Here is a 14281-nt window from a genome sequence, read left to right as displayed (position 1 = left end):
TACAAGATTCTCATGTGAACTGATGTTAAGTGACTCACGGGCCACACTTTGAGATTCCAGAGTTAAAGGCTGCATCTGGCACTACAGGTTTGGTACCTAATCACAGAATATATTGGAAAATTGATGAGGTCTATGTCGACAGACAGAATCCCTGCCCCTTGATTTATGAGTACTTTGTGTAACTAGCATTAGGAAAACATGCTCGTGCTATCAGCATGAAAAGCTAATGCCTAGGATAGTTTAGTTTTGAGAAGAGGTTAAGAGTTTCATGGGTATAGAGCTGCACCAGCCAATGTGCCACAGCCACAGCTGTCCCAGAACAGAACCCTGGCAGACACAGAAATGAGCCAGGCTGAGATCAGTGAAGTCCCAGCTGACTACAATCAAAGACCGAGGTTTGAAGTAACAGATTTTGGGTAGTTTCTGACACAGCAATAGCTATTTCATGTAGGCAGTTTGTTAGTATGCAGACTCTGCAACTGTGATCTGTAGTAGCTTTGTGTGTGTGTGTGTTGATGAATTTCCTAGAGATTCCAATGCTGGTGCTTTATGGATGACCCAATTCTTTCTCCATGTGCACGTGTAGAAAAATTCCTTGACATTTGTGAGTCTTGACTTTCTCATATGCAAGTGCAGTAATCTCTATTTCCTGTGTTGTTGTACTGAGGCTTAATGTAAAATTATAAAAAAACTTAGATGACAATAGTTTTTTCTCATCTCCCCCAAACTCAACTGCAGGAAGACACCAATACGAATATCTTAGGAAAACACAAATCTCAGGGTCACAGCTTTATTGTATAGATTTTTAACACAGCCATATTACAAACATTGTCAGGGAACATTTACAAGAATAAATAAGATGGACTCGCAGGTGTAAAAAGTTTACACTTCACTGTAATGTACAGTCAAAAAATATATCTGATATTCATTGACCTGACATTATTTACCTTCTGCTTTTTGAAGCTAAAATCGGAAACGACAAAAGAAAAGAGCATGGACAGCACAGTGCTGGCTTTTCAAAAAGTTGATTGATTTCATGTTCTCTTCTCATACGTGCTTTATCTATCAAACAGCCGACTGTACAAGTGCAGGCCATTGGCATTGTGGAGGAGGCTGAAAACCATGTGGAGACTTTGGTCTCATGCAATACATTATGCTCAGTGGATATGAAAATGTCAGCCTTCTGGGAGTGGAGTGGGGACCTCATGAGAGCCCTTGGAGAGCTGTCAGGGTGTTCAGTAGTCTAAGCAGTGATAGAGGTCCCGACTCTTTGCCTTTGATTAGCTAGTGGGATGTAAGGTGTAAGAGAGACAGCAGACAAGTGCTTTTGAGACTAATTACCAGTATGGGTTCACTGGGATTAATCTGGGCTAGCCAAAGAGCCACCTGAAGGCAAAAAAAAATCCATGTGCTTTAGAAATCATAATAGTATGTCGACTGATTCACTGTGCTTTGCTTTCTAAAATCTCCTCCATCAGACTTTGCTTTGGGGCATGAGGAGAGAATCAACTTCCGGAAATGTGTTTGGTAAGCAAGCTCCTGTTCTGAGCCCTGTGTGGAACATGATGGTTTCTGGCTGCCACTGACGGCCTTCTTGGCCAGGGGTTACACTCAGCAGAGATGCTAGTAGACATCTGATCGCTGGCAAAGCAGCTGTTGTCTCTAGCTTGGTGTTTGCGGCTACCACGCTGGCTGAGCCCAGAGCAGCATCTTGGCCTGTGTGATGGGAATACTTGGGCAGCAGAACAGGAAGCTTCAACTTGCACAAAACAAACACTCTGGCCTTGTGCTCTGCAGACATGAATGTATGCAAACATGATAGACGCTGTATAAGATCTTACCCATGTAGGATAGAAGCAATGAAAGGGCCATATCAAAAATGTTCCTTTTTAAAGAGACATCTGGTTTCTGCTGGATAACTCCTGACATGGGTAGCTTACCCTCTCCTGCAGTCAGCAAGTTATTCATTGATTCTGATCAGAGAGTGACCTAGGACTAGCAATCATGCTTGGCTTTGTCCAAAAATTTGCAGTTGTATGGGAGATTCTGGTCTTACTTTTCTACCTGACCCACCTCTAAGCTTCTAGACTGCCCTAGGGATTTTGACGCAAGGAAACATTACATCATTCATTTTCCACAGGCAAGCCACAGGGGCAGGGTGGGCACTGAGAATTTGTCGGACCATTGCCTAGGGAGTCCACTGACTTGTATTCATATTCCCAAGGGAATGAAGCTCTTGTACATGGACTCAGTTTTGTGGTAGGTTACTTCTGACTGCCATTATTCCGAAAAGTGCCCATCAGGGAGCCATGAGTTAATTACCCCACACTGCAGATATTCTAATATCTAATATTTATCTAAAAACCCAAGGAACCCAGGCCCTTATTATCTGAACATTCCAACCAAGGTCCAGGTTCATATTCTACTACCCAGAACAGTTCAGACACAGAAGGAAGCTCCCTGGTGATGGAGCTTGCAAAAAGAATTCCTAACAGATCCTCTTCTACCCCTTATCCCTTCTCTCAGGCCCAGTGAACCTCCACCAAACTCTTAGATGGCTGGGATGCCAAGCCTTGGGCTACCATTCTGAGTGCTGCTCCTTCCTCTGGAAACCAAAAATTCAGGAATGGGTTTCAGTGACTTCTAAGGGAATTACCATTTTTCTACAAAGACTCTGGATCAAGGTAGGAAGTCACTGCTCTAAGATAAAGGGTAAAAGCATGGCTGTTCCTCCATGGACTGCTCCACTCATCTTGTCTTTAGCAGCTGTTATAACTGATCCTTGGCATACCCAACAAAGGTTGACACCAAGCTGAGCCTAGATGCATCCTGGTGAGGATACATAACAGGAGCTAGCAAAACATCCAGGATTGGAGGATGAATAAAAACATTTCCAGAGGGAATATGACATTCCTTTCCCCATGAGATGTGTTCCAAAGCTGCATCCTTGTTCCAAGTAGTTCTGGCAAGTTCTTTCCCATTCCCTGTTATGCCTTGTTACAGAAGAGAGCATATCGCTAGCCCCTAGGCATCTTGGTTCTGAGCATTCCCTGGGTGCGAATTTCTTAGTCTTACCTTCCTGATTTTCTATCTAAGCCTCTTCAATTCTACGTCGTCTTGCATAGCCAAGGCTTCTCTTTTCACACTGATTCTATAGGTAAGAAAGCAGGACCGGGATTCACAAGTCCATGCCTCACCAAGAGGTGAGTGGAACCATACTAATCTGTGCTTCCTGCCAGCGCTCCGTCCAGGAGCCCAGTGAGTGTGTGAGCTAGGGTAACGGGAGCAGTCCCCAGACCTCAGTCCTCCATGGCAACTGTGTTTTTAGATTTTCCCACATGAACAACCATATGACTCCACTTAGTCAAGAGGCACTGCTGCCTCTAAGCCCCCAAATTCAGGAATCTGCTGAAGTCACATGAGGGATGGGGCACATGATTGTTACAAAAGAGTTTGTCAGGATAAAGGAGCAAATGCTGCGTGGATGGCGAAAGGTGAATTTTAATTACTGTTGGGCTTTTTGGATTTGACCAAGAGCCACTGAGTTACCTGCTATTGTGTAACTCACTGAGAAAATCTGAGCCACCATTGTGGAAAAATATTTTCTGTGGTCAGAAACATAGTTTGGGCCCTGGCTCCCTCTTTCACTAGCTGTGGAACTGTGGACAAGTGATTTCTTTCCCTAGGGCCTCTGAGTCCTCATCAGGAAAATAAGAATCACAAACATTTGTTAGTAAGGTCAGTAGAATTCAGCAAGCTCACATGTCAGAGTCCCCAAGACAAGGTCTTCTCAGTATAGTTTTCCTCTGCTCAAAGTATAGGCAGCCCACCTTGTAATTGGGGTGGGATGGGCAAATACTCTACTTGGGATATGGCATGTTAAGGCTCCAGAGCTCTGGTGTCGTATCATGCCCTGGTCATGCCATGCCCATGCCTTCCGGGGGAATCCTAGAATGTCATCTCGTTTGTTTCTTTTTCTACACACTGGCTAAGTAAGACTGTTGACTACCTTGCCTTCTTTGGAAGACAGTTGAGCTGTGAGAAAATGAGGGGCCAGCAAAGGATATTACTATGGGGCCATATTTTATTACTCCAAAATACCCAGAGTGTCTATAAATTTCTTTATCCATACAGTCACAGTTTAAAATCTTACCACTGGAAATGGGAGAAGCCACTGTCATTTTTATCTGCCAGTGATTTCACTCCTTTCTGAGCAGAACAAATCCCAGGATTTGTATTAAACAGCGAGCTCTCTTTACTTTCATCCCATTTGGATGAGTCCAGATCAAACAGCACACAGCAGGTTGATTTGCCATGGTTTTAGGTGCCATGAGACTGGGCAGGCCATGAGCAGTGGGCCGGAGCCAGCAGGATCAGTGGGAACTGGCCCTGGGGATCTGCTCAGACACACCTGGGAAGAGCCCATCAAAAAGAAGAGCAAGCTATTTGTGGGGTTCCTTTGCCTGCCTTTGCTTTGAGACATGTCCTTTTGAACTTCTAAAGTGACGGCCCTTCCTTGATCAAGTCTGGTGTCCCCAGACTTTGACAGCTCCAGAGCCCATGCCCATGGCGGCAGCTTTCCTGGGCTCCTTTCATGTCCTGTCCCTCATGGGCTTGGAGACCTGGGCTGGTGACCCTGTTGTGTAGTAAAGCAGGGTCCTTGAGTTTCTTGCAGCAGCCAAACCTTGTGATCTACCGCATGTTGTGTTCCAGCAACAAAGTGATAGATGAGCAGACAGACAAATATATGTGATACTACAAGGTGCACACTTACGGAAATGTTTCACAGTGTCTGATGAAAGAAAAGGCAGCCCCGCTGGCTTGAGGGGGGCCTTCCCCACCACTAAGTGGAGTACACCACTCCAAAGCTTTGCTGGCCCTTGTGACTTAGAAAGAAGCACCTGCACCTTCAGTAGGGAACCTGTCTCCTTGACTCTGTCCTGCCAAAGTCCAGCTGGAGTGTTCTCTTGTTGTACTGCTCTGCCAGCGACTTCTCACGCCTCTCTGCTATTGCACATGCTCTCCTGCCTGGTGTCCTCCTTTCTTTGCCTACCTGTTGAGGCCCAGTTGGGTGGATATCATTCCTCTGCAACACCTTAGGCAGAGAAGTCTCCTTGGAGTGTAGATTCACCCCACCACTTCAGTTTCCCCAATATTCAGTGAGCTTACAAGGACGAAAACTGTGCCTTATTCGCTTCTGTGCCTTTCATGCCCTGTCTGGGACTTGAGCAGCCTCTAAGTTGGACTTGCCTAAATCCCAGCCACCTGTACACTGTCGGACACTGCGCCACCTAGAGACTGCCCCCTGCCGGTCCCTCCCAGCTGGAGGCATCGGAGAATTGTTTTCATGATGAAGTTAGATGAGACTTGTCCTGGGGAGCCAGGAATGAATTACTAAAATATATCTGAAATTCTGGGCTTCCCAGAAGAACTGGCATCAGAAAGAATTAAATTTCCATTCATGGAGTTCTCTTTTCAGAGGAAAACTGGCTATATTTTTCCTTCCTATAATAACTGCCTGGCTGAGTAAGAATGTAGAAAATGGCACAGGGGAGTTTTTTTTTTTTTTTTTCCTGCTATCACCTGCCTTTTTGGAACTGAGGAACGTATCCGTATTCAGTTGGGAATCAGCACAGAGATTAATGACTGTTTGTAGGGGGTGCTGGAGCCCATGGGAGATGTCAGGGAAGGTGCAAGCAGGATAGTCAGCCAGTGTTGGCTCCCTTTCCATTAGCTCGCTGGACTTTGGGCAGGACCCCAGACCCTCCAGGGCTGATCCCCTTGGTTTATGTAAAACCAAAGAAGAATTGGGTGTACGATCTTGTTTTTTTCTTTCAAGAAAGTTGCTGGGTTTCTCTAGCCTGAAGATTGGACCTGGAGAGCCAAAATAAACCAAAACAAAAGCAAAAACAGCTAGTGCTGTGTCTGCCCCAGAAACATGGCAGCATCTTCAGACGAGCCCAGCTCTCCTTGTTCTATGACCATGCTATCCAGGGTGGGACAGCTTAAGGGCATTTCCAGGAAAGCAAGTCCAAGCTACACATTCAGACTTTTCCCGTTTATGACTAAGATTTTACACCCCAAAATAAAATTTCTTTCACAGACACTTGAGAAAATAATCAAATCTTATCTTACTCATTCCTCCCAAAAGAAGCAACCTACCAAGAGGACAAACAGGTTACATTATATATGCCAGCCAGAGCCTTGTACCAGGAAGGTGGTCCCTTTATACAAAGACAAAGAGAAGCAGTACAGTTTCCGCCCATTTCATCCCCTCCCACTACCCACACACAGACACACACACAAAGGAGAACCTTTAAAGTAGAGTGCTGTGGGCAGAGATGGCTAGCCAGTGAATGACAGAAGGCCAGAGCTAGAGGGTGGTGAGCCAAACCCCATGCAAGTTATGTGTGAGAATGAGCGGCCTCTGACTACGGCCTAGGGAGCGTCCCGAGGTCATGCTGATCTAGACTGGCAGGTGTCCAGTGCCAGGAGCCTCTGAGGGAGATGGCAGAGCATGGCAGAGCACTGACCCCAAGAGCCCCAATCTTTCTTCACAATAGCCTGGAAGATTCAGACGCTTGTGTCCTCTTCTCTTAAGGAGAAAGGAGGGCAGGGGTTGCTGGTCAGCTTCCCATCCACAGCACCTGCACAGTCAGCTTGCCATGAGTTTCACAAACTCAAGAAAAGAACAAAAGCAAGAGGTTTAGGAACCAGAAATCTGGGGCCTTGCTTGTGGGTGGACATCCGTTGGGGCCCAACTGTGGCTGGTCATGTAATGGAAGGCCTGGGCCTTTCACAGCAGCATTTCCTGTAGCTGCAGGAGACCACCCGGAAGGTGCAGAGCCCACTGAAGAACGTGGGACCACCAGTCTTCTCCATGGGATTGGGCAGGGTTGCCGCCTCCGAGCTCCTGAGCCTGGTCGCTGCCATTCACAGAAAAGGGGGCTTGCGCGCAACAGCCTCAACTCCAGCAGGTTCTCCATCTCACTAGGCTAGAAGGAGCTTAAATATTCCAGGGCCACCTCATATACAAATTTATACTGTTCCTGAGAGGAAAAGAGATGAAAGGGAGGATAAGAGAGAAATGAAAAGCAAAAGAAAAATAGTATTACATCCATACTCAGTCAATTCAAAATATCCATATGTGGACATCCTTCCAAGTTCTATCTGCTTGTAGCCAAACTTTCCTGAATGCCTAAGTTGAACTCCTTCCTTTCTTTTTACCATTTTTTTTTTTAATACCAGTGCTTCTCAAATTGTGATACGCACACAGGGCTACCAGAGACATCTTTTAGAAATGTAGGTTTTGACTCAGTACACTTGGACTGAGGCTCAAGATTTTGCTTTTCTAAGACGCTCCTAGGTAACCGCTACTGTTCCGGGGCCGTCACTCTTGAGGAGGAACTCCTTCAATTTAGACTTCATTTGAGAAGGATTTGAAAACTCTTAAATTTGGTTGGGTAGGCTCTTTCTCAACTACTATATCAGAGTTTACCACCTAGACTCTGACTTCCTGCTCTCCACAGCCCCCTGGCCCAAGGCTTTATACTGGCAAAGTTAGCATAAATTAACTAGAATGGGTCTGAACTAAATTAAAAGCATAATTCAATACTTTCCTAATCTAGAATCCCTCCTTTCAAGCCTGCATTAGTGCATCGTTCTTAAGGAAAGGCATCAGGTGTGCCAGGATTAATATATTGATTGCCCTGTGGGAAAGAAAAATTGGTGGCAATTGGAAGTTGGCGAGAATACTGGATGAAGCACAGGCAAAGGATACAGGCCATAAGCATAGGCATCCAAGCTACTCAGCGTTTCTAGGATTAGGTGCCATTTTTCTTCCGACTCAAGGAACTACAGTGAGCCCCTGGATGTTTGTTGGAGATCAGCTTTTGGGACACTCACCAGGGTCTCAACCATGTTGGATTTGTTGTTACGCAATGTTTTCACAATGTGGAACACGTCGATGATGTTCTGCTGCTGGATCATCTCACACACGCTGCAGATGGCACAGAAGGTTCCACTGCGGCCTCCCCCATTTCTAAACACAGAGGGAAGAGTTGAGCCCCATTCCTGGGGAAGCCCCACACCCCCAACAGGTCCCTGCTCATCTTCAAGCTGCTCAAAGTAGTGGGGAGTCTTTGGGTTATGCCAGGGAAGCCAGTGCTGAAAACTGTAGTCTGAGCCATGAGTTAGGATTTGCATCCCATATGTTTGCATCCCTCCTCTGACCTGCTTTACTTCCCCTGGGAGATGACCTTGGAGAGTTCAAGTAGCTTGGTAACTCCTTGGCACTACAAGAATGTTATAACTAGCCATGGAACATTGATCAATCCTCCAGGGCAGAATGAATTTATGTTTTTGTATGCCTGAGGCATTGTCTGAAAGGCTATCATGAGTCCACCTACACATCCAGTGAAGACGATGGCAGTTTCCAGATGATTTTCCCAGGCATTCTGCAAGTGTTTCATTAAAGACAGCAAGATTCTGTTCACTGAGGGTTATTCAGGTCAGGCTTAGGGACCAGGGCTGGGCAGGGAGAGGGGTGACTGAGACATTCTCTCCTGAAGTGACAGATTATGGGGTGTGTTGAATGTTAATGTTTTTAGACTGTACTACACTTTGGCAGGAAGTAGCTAGAATCTGGAAGCAATTTATCTGCCACCCAGACATCAAGAATGTCAGGGTTGTTGAAATGTACATAGCGTACATGTAATTACTTAAAATGGCAAGTGTCCCTGAGGCTACCATGGGAGCAGAATGTGACCAGAAAGAATTCTGCAAAGGTCTCAGATCCAAAACAAAGCTGCACGTCCAGGGGAATGTCACTGATCTTAAGGAAGGGGCTGAAGCGCTCTTAGAAGGGCCATTCTTCTAGTACTCCTCCTCCCTCTATAACTTCATATGACACTTCATGGAAACACCCCTTATAACAAGTTCCCTTAGGAATATGTCTGACTTGTAGTTTCTGGGCATGCTGCCAAGAGCAACTAGTGATTTCATTTAATGACCTGTGTCTAAAGAACATCTGGATGGAAAGTAAGGCACTCAATCTACCAGATGTTTTATCTACAAGATGCTCAGTGACCAGATGTTGCCTGTACAGATAGATTCCCTGCATTTGGCGGTTAATGCCTGCATCTCAGTGTCTGGAACCAACGAGGATGCCAAGGTACCTTTTGGAAGAAGACAACCTGTACTTTCCCTTGGTCCAAGCTACCTATCTTGATGAGGAAGACATGAAAAAGAAAAGTAACCAAAGCATTTAAACAGTCCGTTTCTAAAGTACTTGTCCAAGCTGAAGAGGTTAAGTAGATGCAGGCATCTGTAGGCCCTAAGGAGTGAGAACCTGAGGATACAGATGTGGTTTTGTGCTAATGGTGGGATCATTTGAAGGAGTGGGGAGTGGAGGAAATAGGATTAGGAATTAGGTGCTACTTGAGCCCAGTCAGCTTGGCTTGGATGATAGGATGATGGCATACCACCCAGTAGCTTGCTGGACTCCTGCCTGACATCCTTACCTCTGGGAAGGGGGTTTTGTTGCAGGTGGTGGCTCACAAGCATATGCACAGGCATGGGCGTTTGTGCATGTGTGTGTGTGCATGTGTGTGCTTAACCAGTTCTGTAACTTTCCTGACATGTATACAACTACCCATTTGAAAGTAGGGGGCTGGTGAGCTAATGTTGTGAGGACTTAGACTCAGCTCTGAGGTCAGTGACCTGTTAATCATGCCTCTACTAGCTCCCAAAGTGAGATATATTATCTTGGTTCAAATTCCCTTCAACAGCCGTGTAAAGGGGCAGGGTGAGCTTCTTTACGTTCTAAGAAGCCAGGAAGATGATTGTGACTCAGACCTCCTTCCCCTGGGTGTGATGGTTGCAGCTTTGTTTTGGATCTGATACCTTTGTGGACTCCTTTCTGGTCACATTATACTCCCATGGCAGCCTCAGGAACACGTGCTATTTTAACTAATGATATCTACAAAATCTGCATTTTAAGAGCCATGACCTTGTTGATAAATTGTTTCCAGATTCTAGCTGATTTCTGCCAAAGTGTAGTACAGTCTAAAGATAACCTTATTCAACACACTCACGGACAGATGAGGAAACATGAGATGTTCTTGATAGTGTACAGCCTGTCAGCCGCAGACCACTATGGGGCTGACCTTTACTGTGCCTGAAAAATTAGGGTCCATTGGATTGGGCCGTTCCTAGACAGAAGGTAAAGGCTCTAATTTGGCCCAGTGAAAGAGATTAAGACAAAAACAAAACAATCCACTGATTTTTTTTATTCCAGCCTACATTTGAAAGTGTTTCTATGCTCCTCAAATCTGTCCCCTCCTGCTCCCTGTGTATGTGTGTTTCAGCTAAGCCCATAACAGAAGCCCAGGAGGCTGCCAGAGTGGACGAGGCCTCACTGAGAGGCAGTGTGGATTAACGGGAACATGCAAGCTTAGAGCCCAGTAAATGTAACCCATCGCGCCTTCCCTGGCTACCCAATCCCTCACCCTGTGTTGCTTTTAGTTTTCTCATTGTAAGATCATAAAATCTACCTTGCAGATAGATTGAGGCAATTGATTTAAAACATCTGATGTCAATGAAGCTCCCTCAGTCAGTGCGCTCCTTTGCTTCTTCAGGAAATAGCTCAGGAAGCCCTGCTAAGGGAAACCACTTTGTCCTGAGCTTCTGCATGACCAGCAGGACAAATCACACCTCCCATTGGAGAGAGGAACTCATCTTCCCATTGGCTGTGGGGGTGGTGTCATCACCTCCATGCTGTGTAGATCTAACATGTAAGAATAGTTCAGGGCAGCAGCTGAAAACCTCATCCCTTTAAAGGATGTCACGCTGTTGCCTACACTGCCATTGGTCTTGAAGGTATGTTGATGTTGCACAGCTGGGTATGCTGGGGACTCGTGTTTGTGGTTAGTGACCGCTAGGATGCACTCCCACCCTCCACCTCAGGGCCGTGGAACAGCCTCCACAGTACTCACAGGCAGTGGACCACAGTGCGTCCTTCCCTCCCGTCATACTGTTCCTGCCACTTCTCCAGCCGTCGTACCACTTTGAGCAGAGAGCGCTTGGAGGGAGGCGTGTCCCTGTAGGCAGGCCAGCCAATGTACTGGAGGTGTTGGACTATGCGATATCCATCCTGTGGCTGAGACCAGAGAGGGGCTGTTAGGGCTGTTCAGAGGGGCTCTGAGACTTCTGGATCCCCCCGTGGTTCTGGCATTGTGGTGTTAGACCTACTAAACAAGGGAGACAGAGACAACCTCCGCACCTATACCCATGCCTTGTGCACACTAATTGTCCCAACATGACTATCCTAAAACCACCCTCTCCTTAGGAAACTCACTACCAGTCTCCCTCCCTGAGCCTCAGGTGCCTGCACACATTTCACCTTCCCACAGGGAATGAACACTCAGGGGAATGACTGAGTTCCTGGCTGGAGACAAGCAGCTAGCCACCACTTCCTTGATTCTTAATCAGTCCCCAGTACTCCTCCATTCCGTGAATATCATCATGGAAACAACCAATTATTTATCCCCTTAACGTTTTCCATGGCATGTCCTAAAGCTTACAAAATCCAGTCAACGTCTGTGCCAACCCATGTTGTAACAGTGTGACACAGTGGGAAAGACTAATGTCTGGGACGTTTTGTCTACATGGAAATGGGCAGATAGCAGATTAGATGTCAGTCTTGGCATCTAGGTGCATATAGTTGCTGCTGAGCCTGGAACCAGAACAACAAAGGCATTACTGACCCGAGAGGGTCTCGCAAAAGCACAAGACTTGGCTGGCTCAGTGGGCTCCTCCCCTTGGAGTTTCCATCTGTTTGGGGAGGTGGGGCATGCAAAGCAACAGCGGCCATCTGCTTACCCGAGCCATGTTACAGATGCGGAATATTCTGTGGATGATGTCCTCATCAATGTCTGCTGAGACAAACTCCACCTGGATGGGTCCGTAGCACCCAGATGTCTTCTCGGGCCAGTACTGCATACACAGCTGCGACAGGGAAAGAGGGCATGAGAGGGGTCAAGGGTAGAGGGGCAAGACAGTCTCATTTATCATGAAGCCTTGCTTATTACAAAGGTAGAATGTTACAGAAATTAGATTCAACTTGTACACCAGGGGAGCAGCCACCGAGGTTTTGTTTGCTGATGGATCAAGGCTCTGAACACAGAAATACTGGTGTTGAAAGCATTTTCTTTGCTCATTTCAAACCACTGGTAAGATTTGCTGGGTTTCATTCTCCTTCTCTGTAAAATGAAGGAAATATCTATGCAGTTGTGTTGCAGACGGGACTACTGAGGACACTGATGGAACGGCAGGAACAATTGAGTTTTCTTTTACCACCTGTATCATGGAAGACTGGCTGCCATTCCAGGAAAACCCATGTAGGGTTTGTTATCGATCAGATCAGGAAAAGCTAAAAACGTGTGTGGGCTGTGGTGTTAGCTAGGCTTGAATACCCAGGGTCTGCGGCTTGTTAGTTGTGTAGCCTGGGCCTCAATTTTATGATATGTAAAGCGCGGATAATTACCAGAAGATAAAGTCATCTAAAAACCTTGCCTGGGCCCTGCCTAGTTTTCTGGAGCTGAGAATCAAAAACCTAGAATCAAGAGCAAAAGGCATTTCTCCCTTGTCTAAGACCATGGTTCTCAGGCACAGGCCTGTTCTGTTTTTTTCCTCTTTGACAGCCAAGTTTGGGAGGTGATATGTAGGTTTCCAGTGAGAAGAAATCTTCCAAGCATGGGAAAGCTCCCCCAGGGTATTTTGGGCCCAATGTATGTATAGGGGCATAGCCAAGTTTAAATAGATTGTTCTTTAAGTTTCTGACCCTTCTTAAAGAGTGACGCTGTACAGGGGAAGGCATGTTCCTCAGATTCCAAATTCCCAGTGGGGATACAGAGGAACCCTGGCGAGATCCCAGCCTCTCCATTTGGGGTAAACAGAACATTTTGAGCAAGGAGAGAGTGAGTGAGTGTGTGTGTGTGTGTGTGTGTGTGTAGGAGAGTGGGGTTGATTATGGTACTGAATGGCTGGGCAGTCATCTCCTGAGCTGTGCAATTAAGACAGTGGAGGAGAGTTAACTTTGGGGCTTCAGACTTGCCTGGGACTACTCTAACTCGGGCAGAGGCCTTGTGTTAAAAACACCTCCACACAGTTGCTGAGAGGACACAGCCAACATCCCCTAGAGCCTCCGGAACAGCTCGAGATTGAGCCTCTGATCGGTGAGGTATGCCCTGCATCTCCACACAGCTTGCATGCAATGAGTCAGACTGACAGATAACCGATGGGACTGAAAGGTTGGCAGCTTCCTCCTGGACCTTTCAGAGGCAGGGTTTTCATGGAAAGACTGTTCCCTTTCTTGATGGAAATGGCCAATTCTGCCTTGAAGTCATGCAAACACATCTTTTATTTAGTCTTTTCCTCTCTATGAAATCCCCAAATTCTAGGTGAGGGTAACATCGCTCCATGTATAGCAGTGGTAGGCGCACACGTTCCAAAGGTCAATACTAACCAGCACCTGCTTTTGTAAGCAAAGTTGTACTGAGACACAGTAACAATCATTTGTGTGGTCAGGATGGCCTTGGTGAGTGGAGAGAGGACAGCAGATGCCTACACAACCATTTTGCTTTTGGTTCTCTTTTTTTTTTAGAGATTTTTTTTTTTATTGCAAAGTCAGATATACAGAGAGGAGGAGAGACATAGAGGAAAGGTCTTCTGTTCGATGATTCACTCCCCAAGTGAGCGCAACGGCTGGTGCTATGCCAATCCAAAGCCAGGAGCCAGGAACTTCCTCCAAGTCTCTCACGTGGGTGCAGGGTCCCAAGGCCTTGGGCCGTCCTCAACTGCTTTCCCAGGCCACAAGCAGGAAGCTGGATGGGAAGCAGGGCTGCCGGGATTAGAACCAGCATCCATATGGGATCCCGGGCATGCAAGGCAAGGACTTTAACCACTACACCATCATGCTGGGCCTGTTTTTGATTCTTTATAGAAAAAGTTTGTATAGTTGCTCTCGGGATAAAGGAGCTAATTCAGGTAAATAAAGCCCTTAGTAGCAGGCATGAAATAAGCATTCACTGAAATCCAATGCTAATATACAGGTGCTCCTTGGTATTCCATAAACTCATTGTAAATGGAAAATACAATACATTTAATGCAGCTGCCCTGTGAACATACTAACTCAACAACCTATAGACTCTTGGCTGTTTTCCACCATGAATGCATAATCCAGGCTCATACAGATAATGGTTAGGCCAGGGAAGCAAAATTT

General features: G+C 46.3%; 1 protein-coding gene across 3 annotated transcripts in view; it reads right to left on the bottom strand.

The window, feature by feature from the left end:
• Positions 1-6914: 6914 nt before the first annotated feature.
• PTPRT (protein tyrosine phosphatase receptor type T) overlaps positions 6915-14281 on the bottom strand; it is a 918862-nt gene continuing 911495 nt past the window's right edge. For 2 of the 3 annotated variants that reach the window (XM_040981457.1, XM_040981458.1), the window contains 4 exons: positions 11881-12006; positions 10995-11158; positions 7906-8041; positions 6996-7049 (listed from right to left, as the gene is read on the bottom strand). In XM_040981457.1, coding sequence (XP_040837391.1) covers positions 6996-7049; positions 7906-8041; positions 10995-11158; positions 11881-12006 — 480 coding nt within the window. Of the gene's footprint in view, positions 7050-7905; positions 8042-10994; positions 11159-11880; positions 12007-14281 lie in introns of all 3 variants that reach the window. The other variant, XM_040981459.1, reaches the window with a different exon arrangement.

This window comes from Ochotona curzoniae, unplaced genomic scaffold (genome assembly GCF_017591425.1).
Source record: "Ochotona curzoniae isolate NIBS_2020 unplaced genomic scaffold, NIBS_Ocur_1.0 contig_3520, whole genome shotgun sequence".
NCBI classification, from domain to species: domain Eukaryota; kingdom Metazoa; phylum Chordata; class Mammalia; order Lagomorpha; family Ochotonidae; genus Ochotona; species Ochotona curzoniae.
Note: the sequence above shows the minus strand (reverse complement) of the source record. Positions and strands in the feature narration are given on the sequence as shown.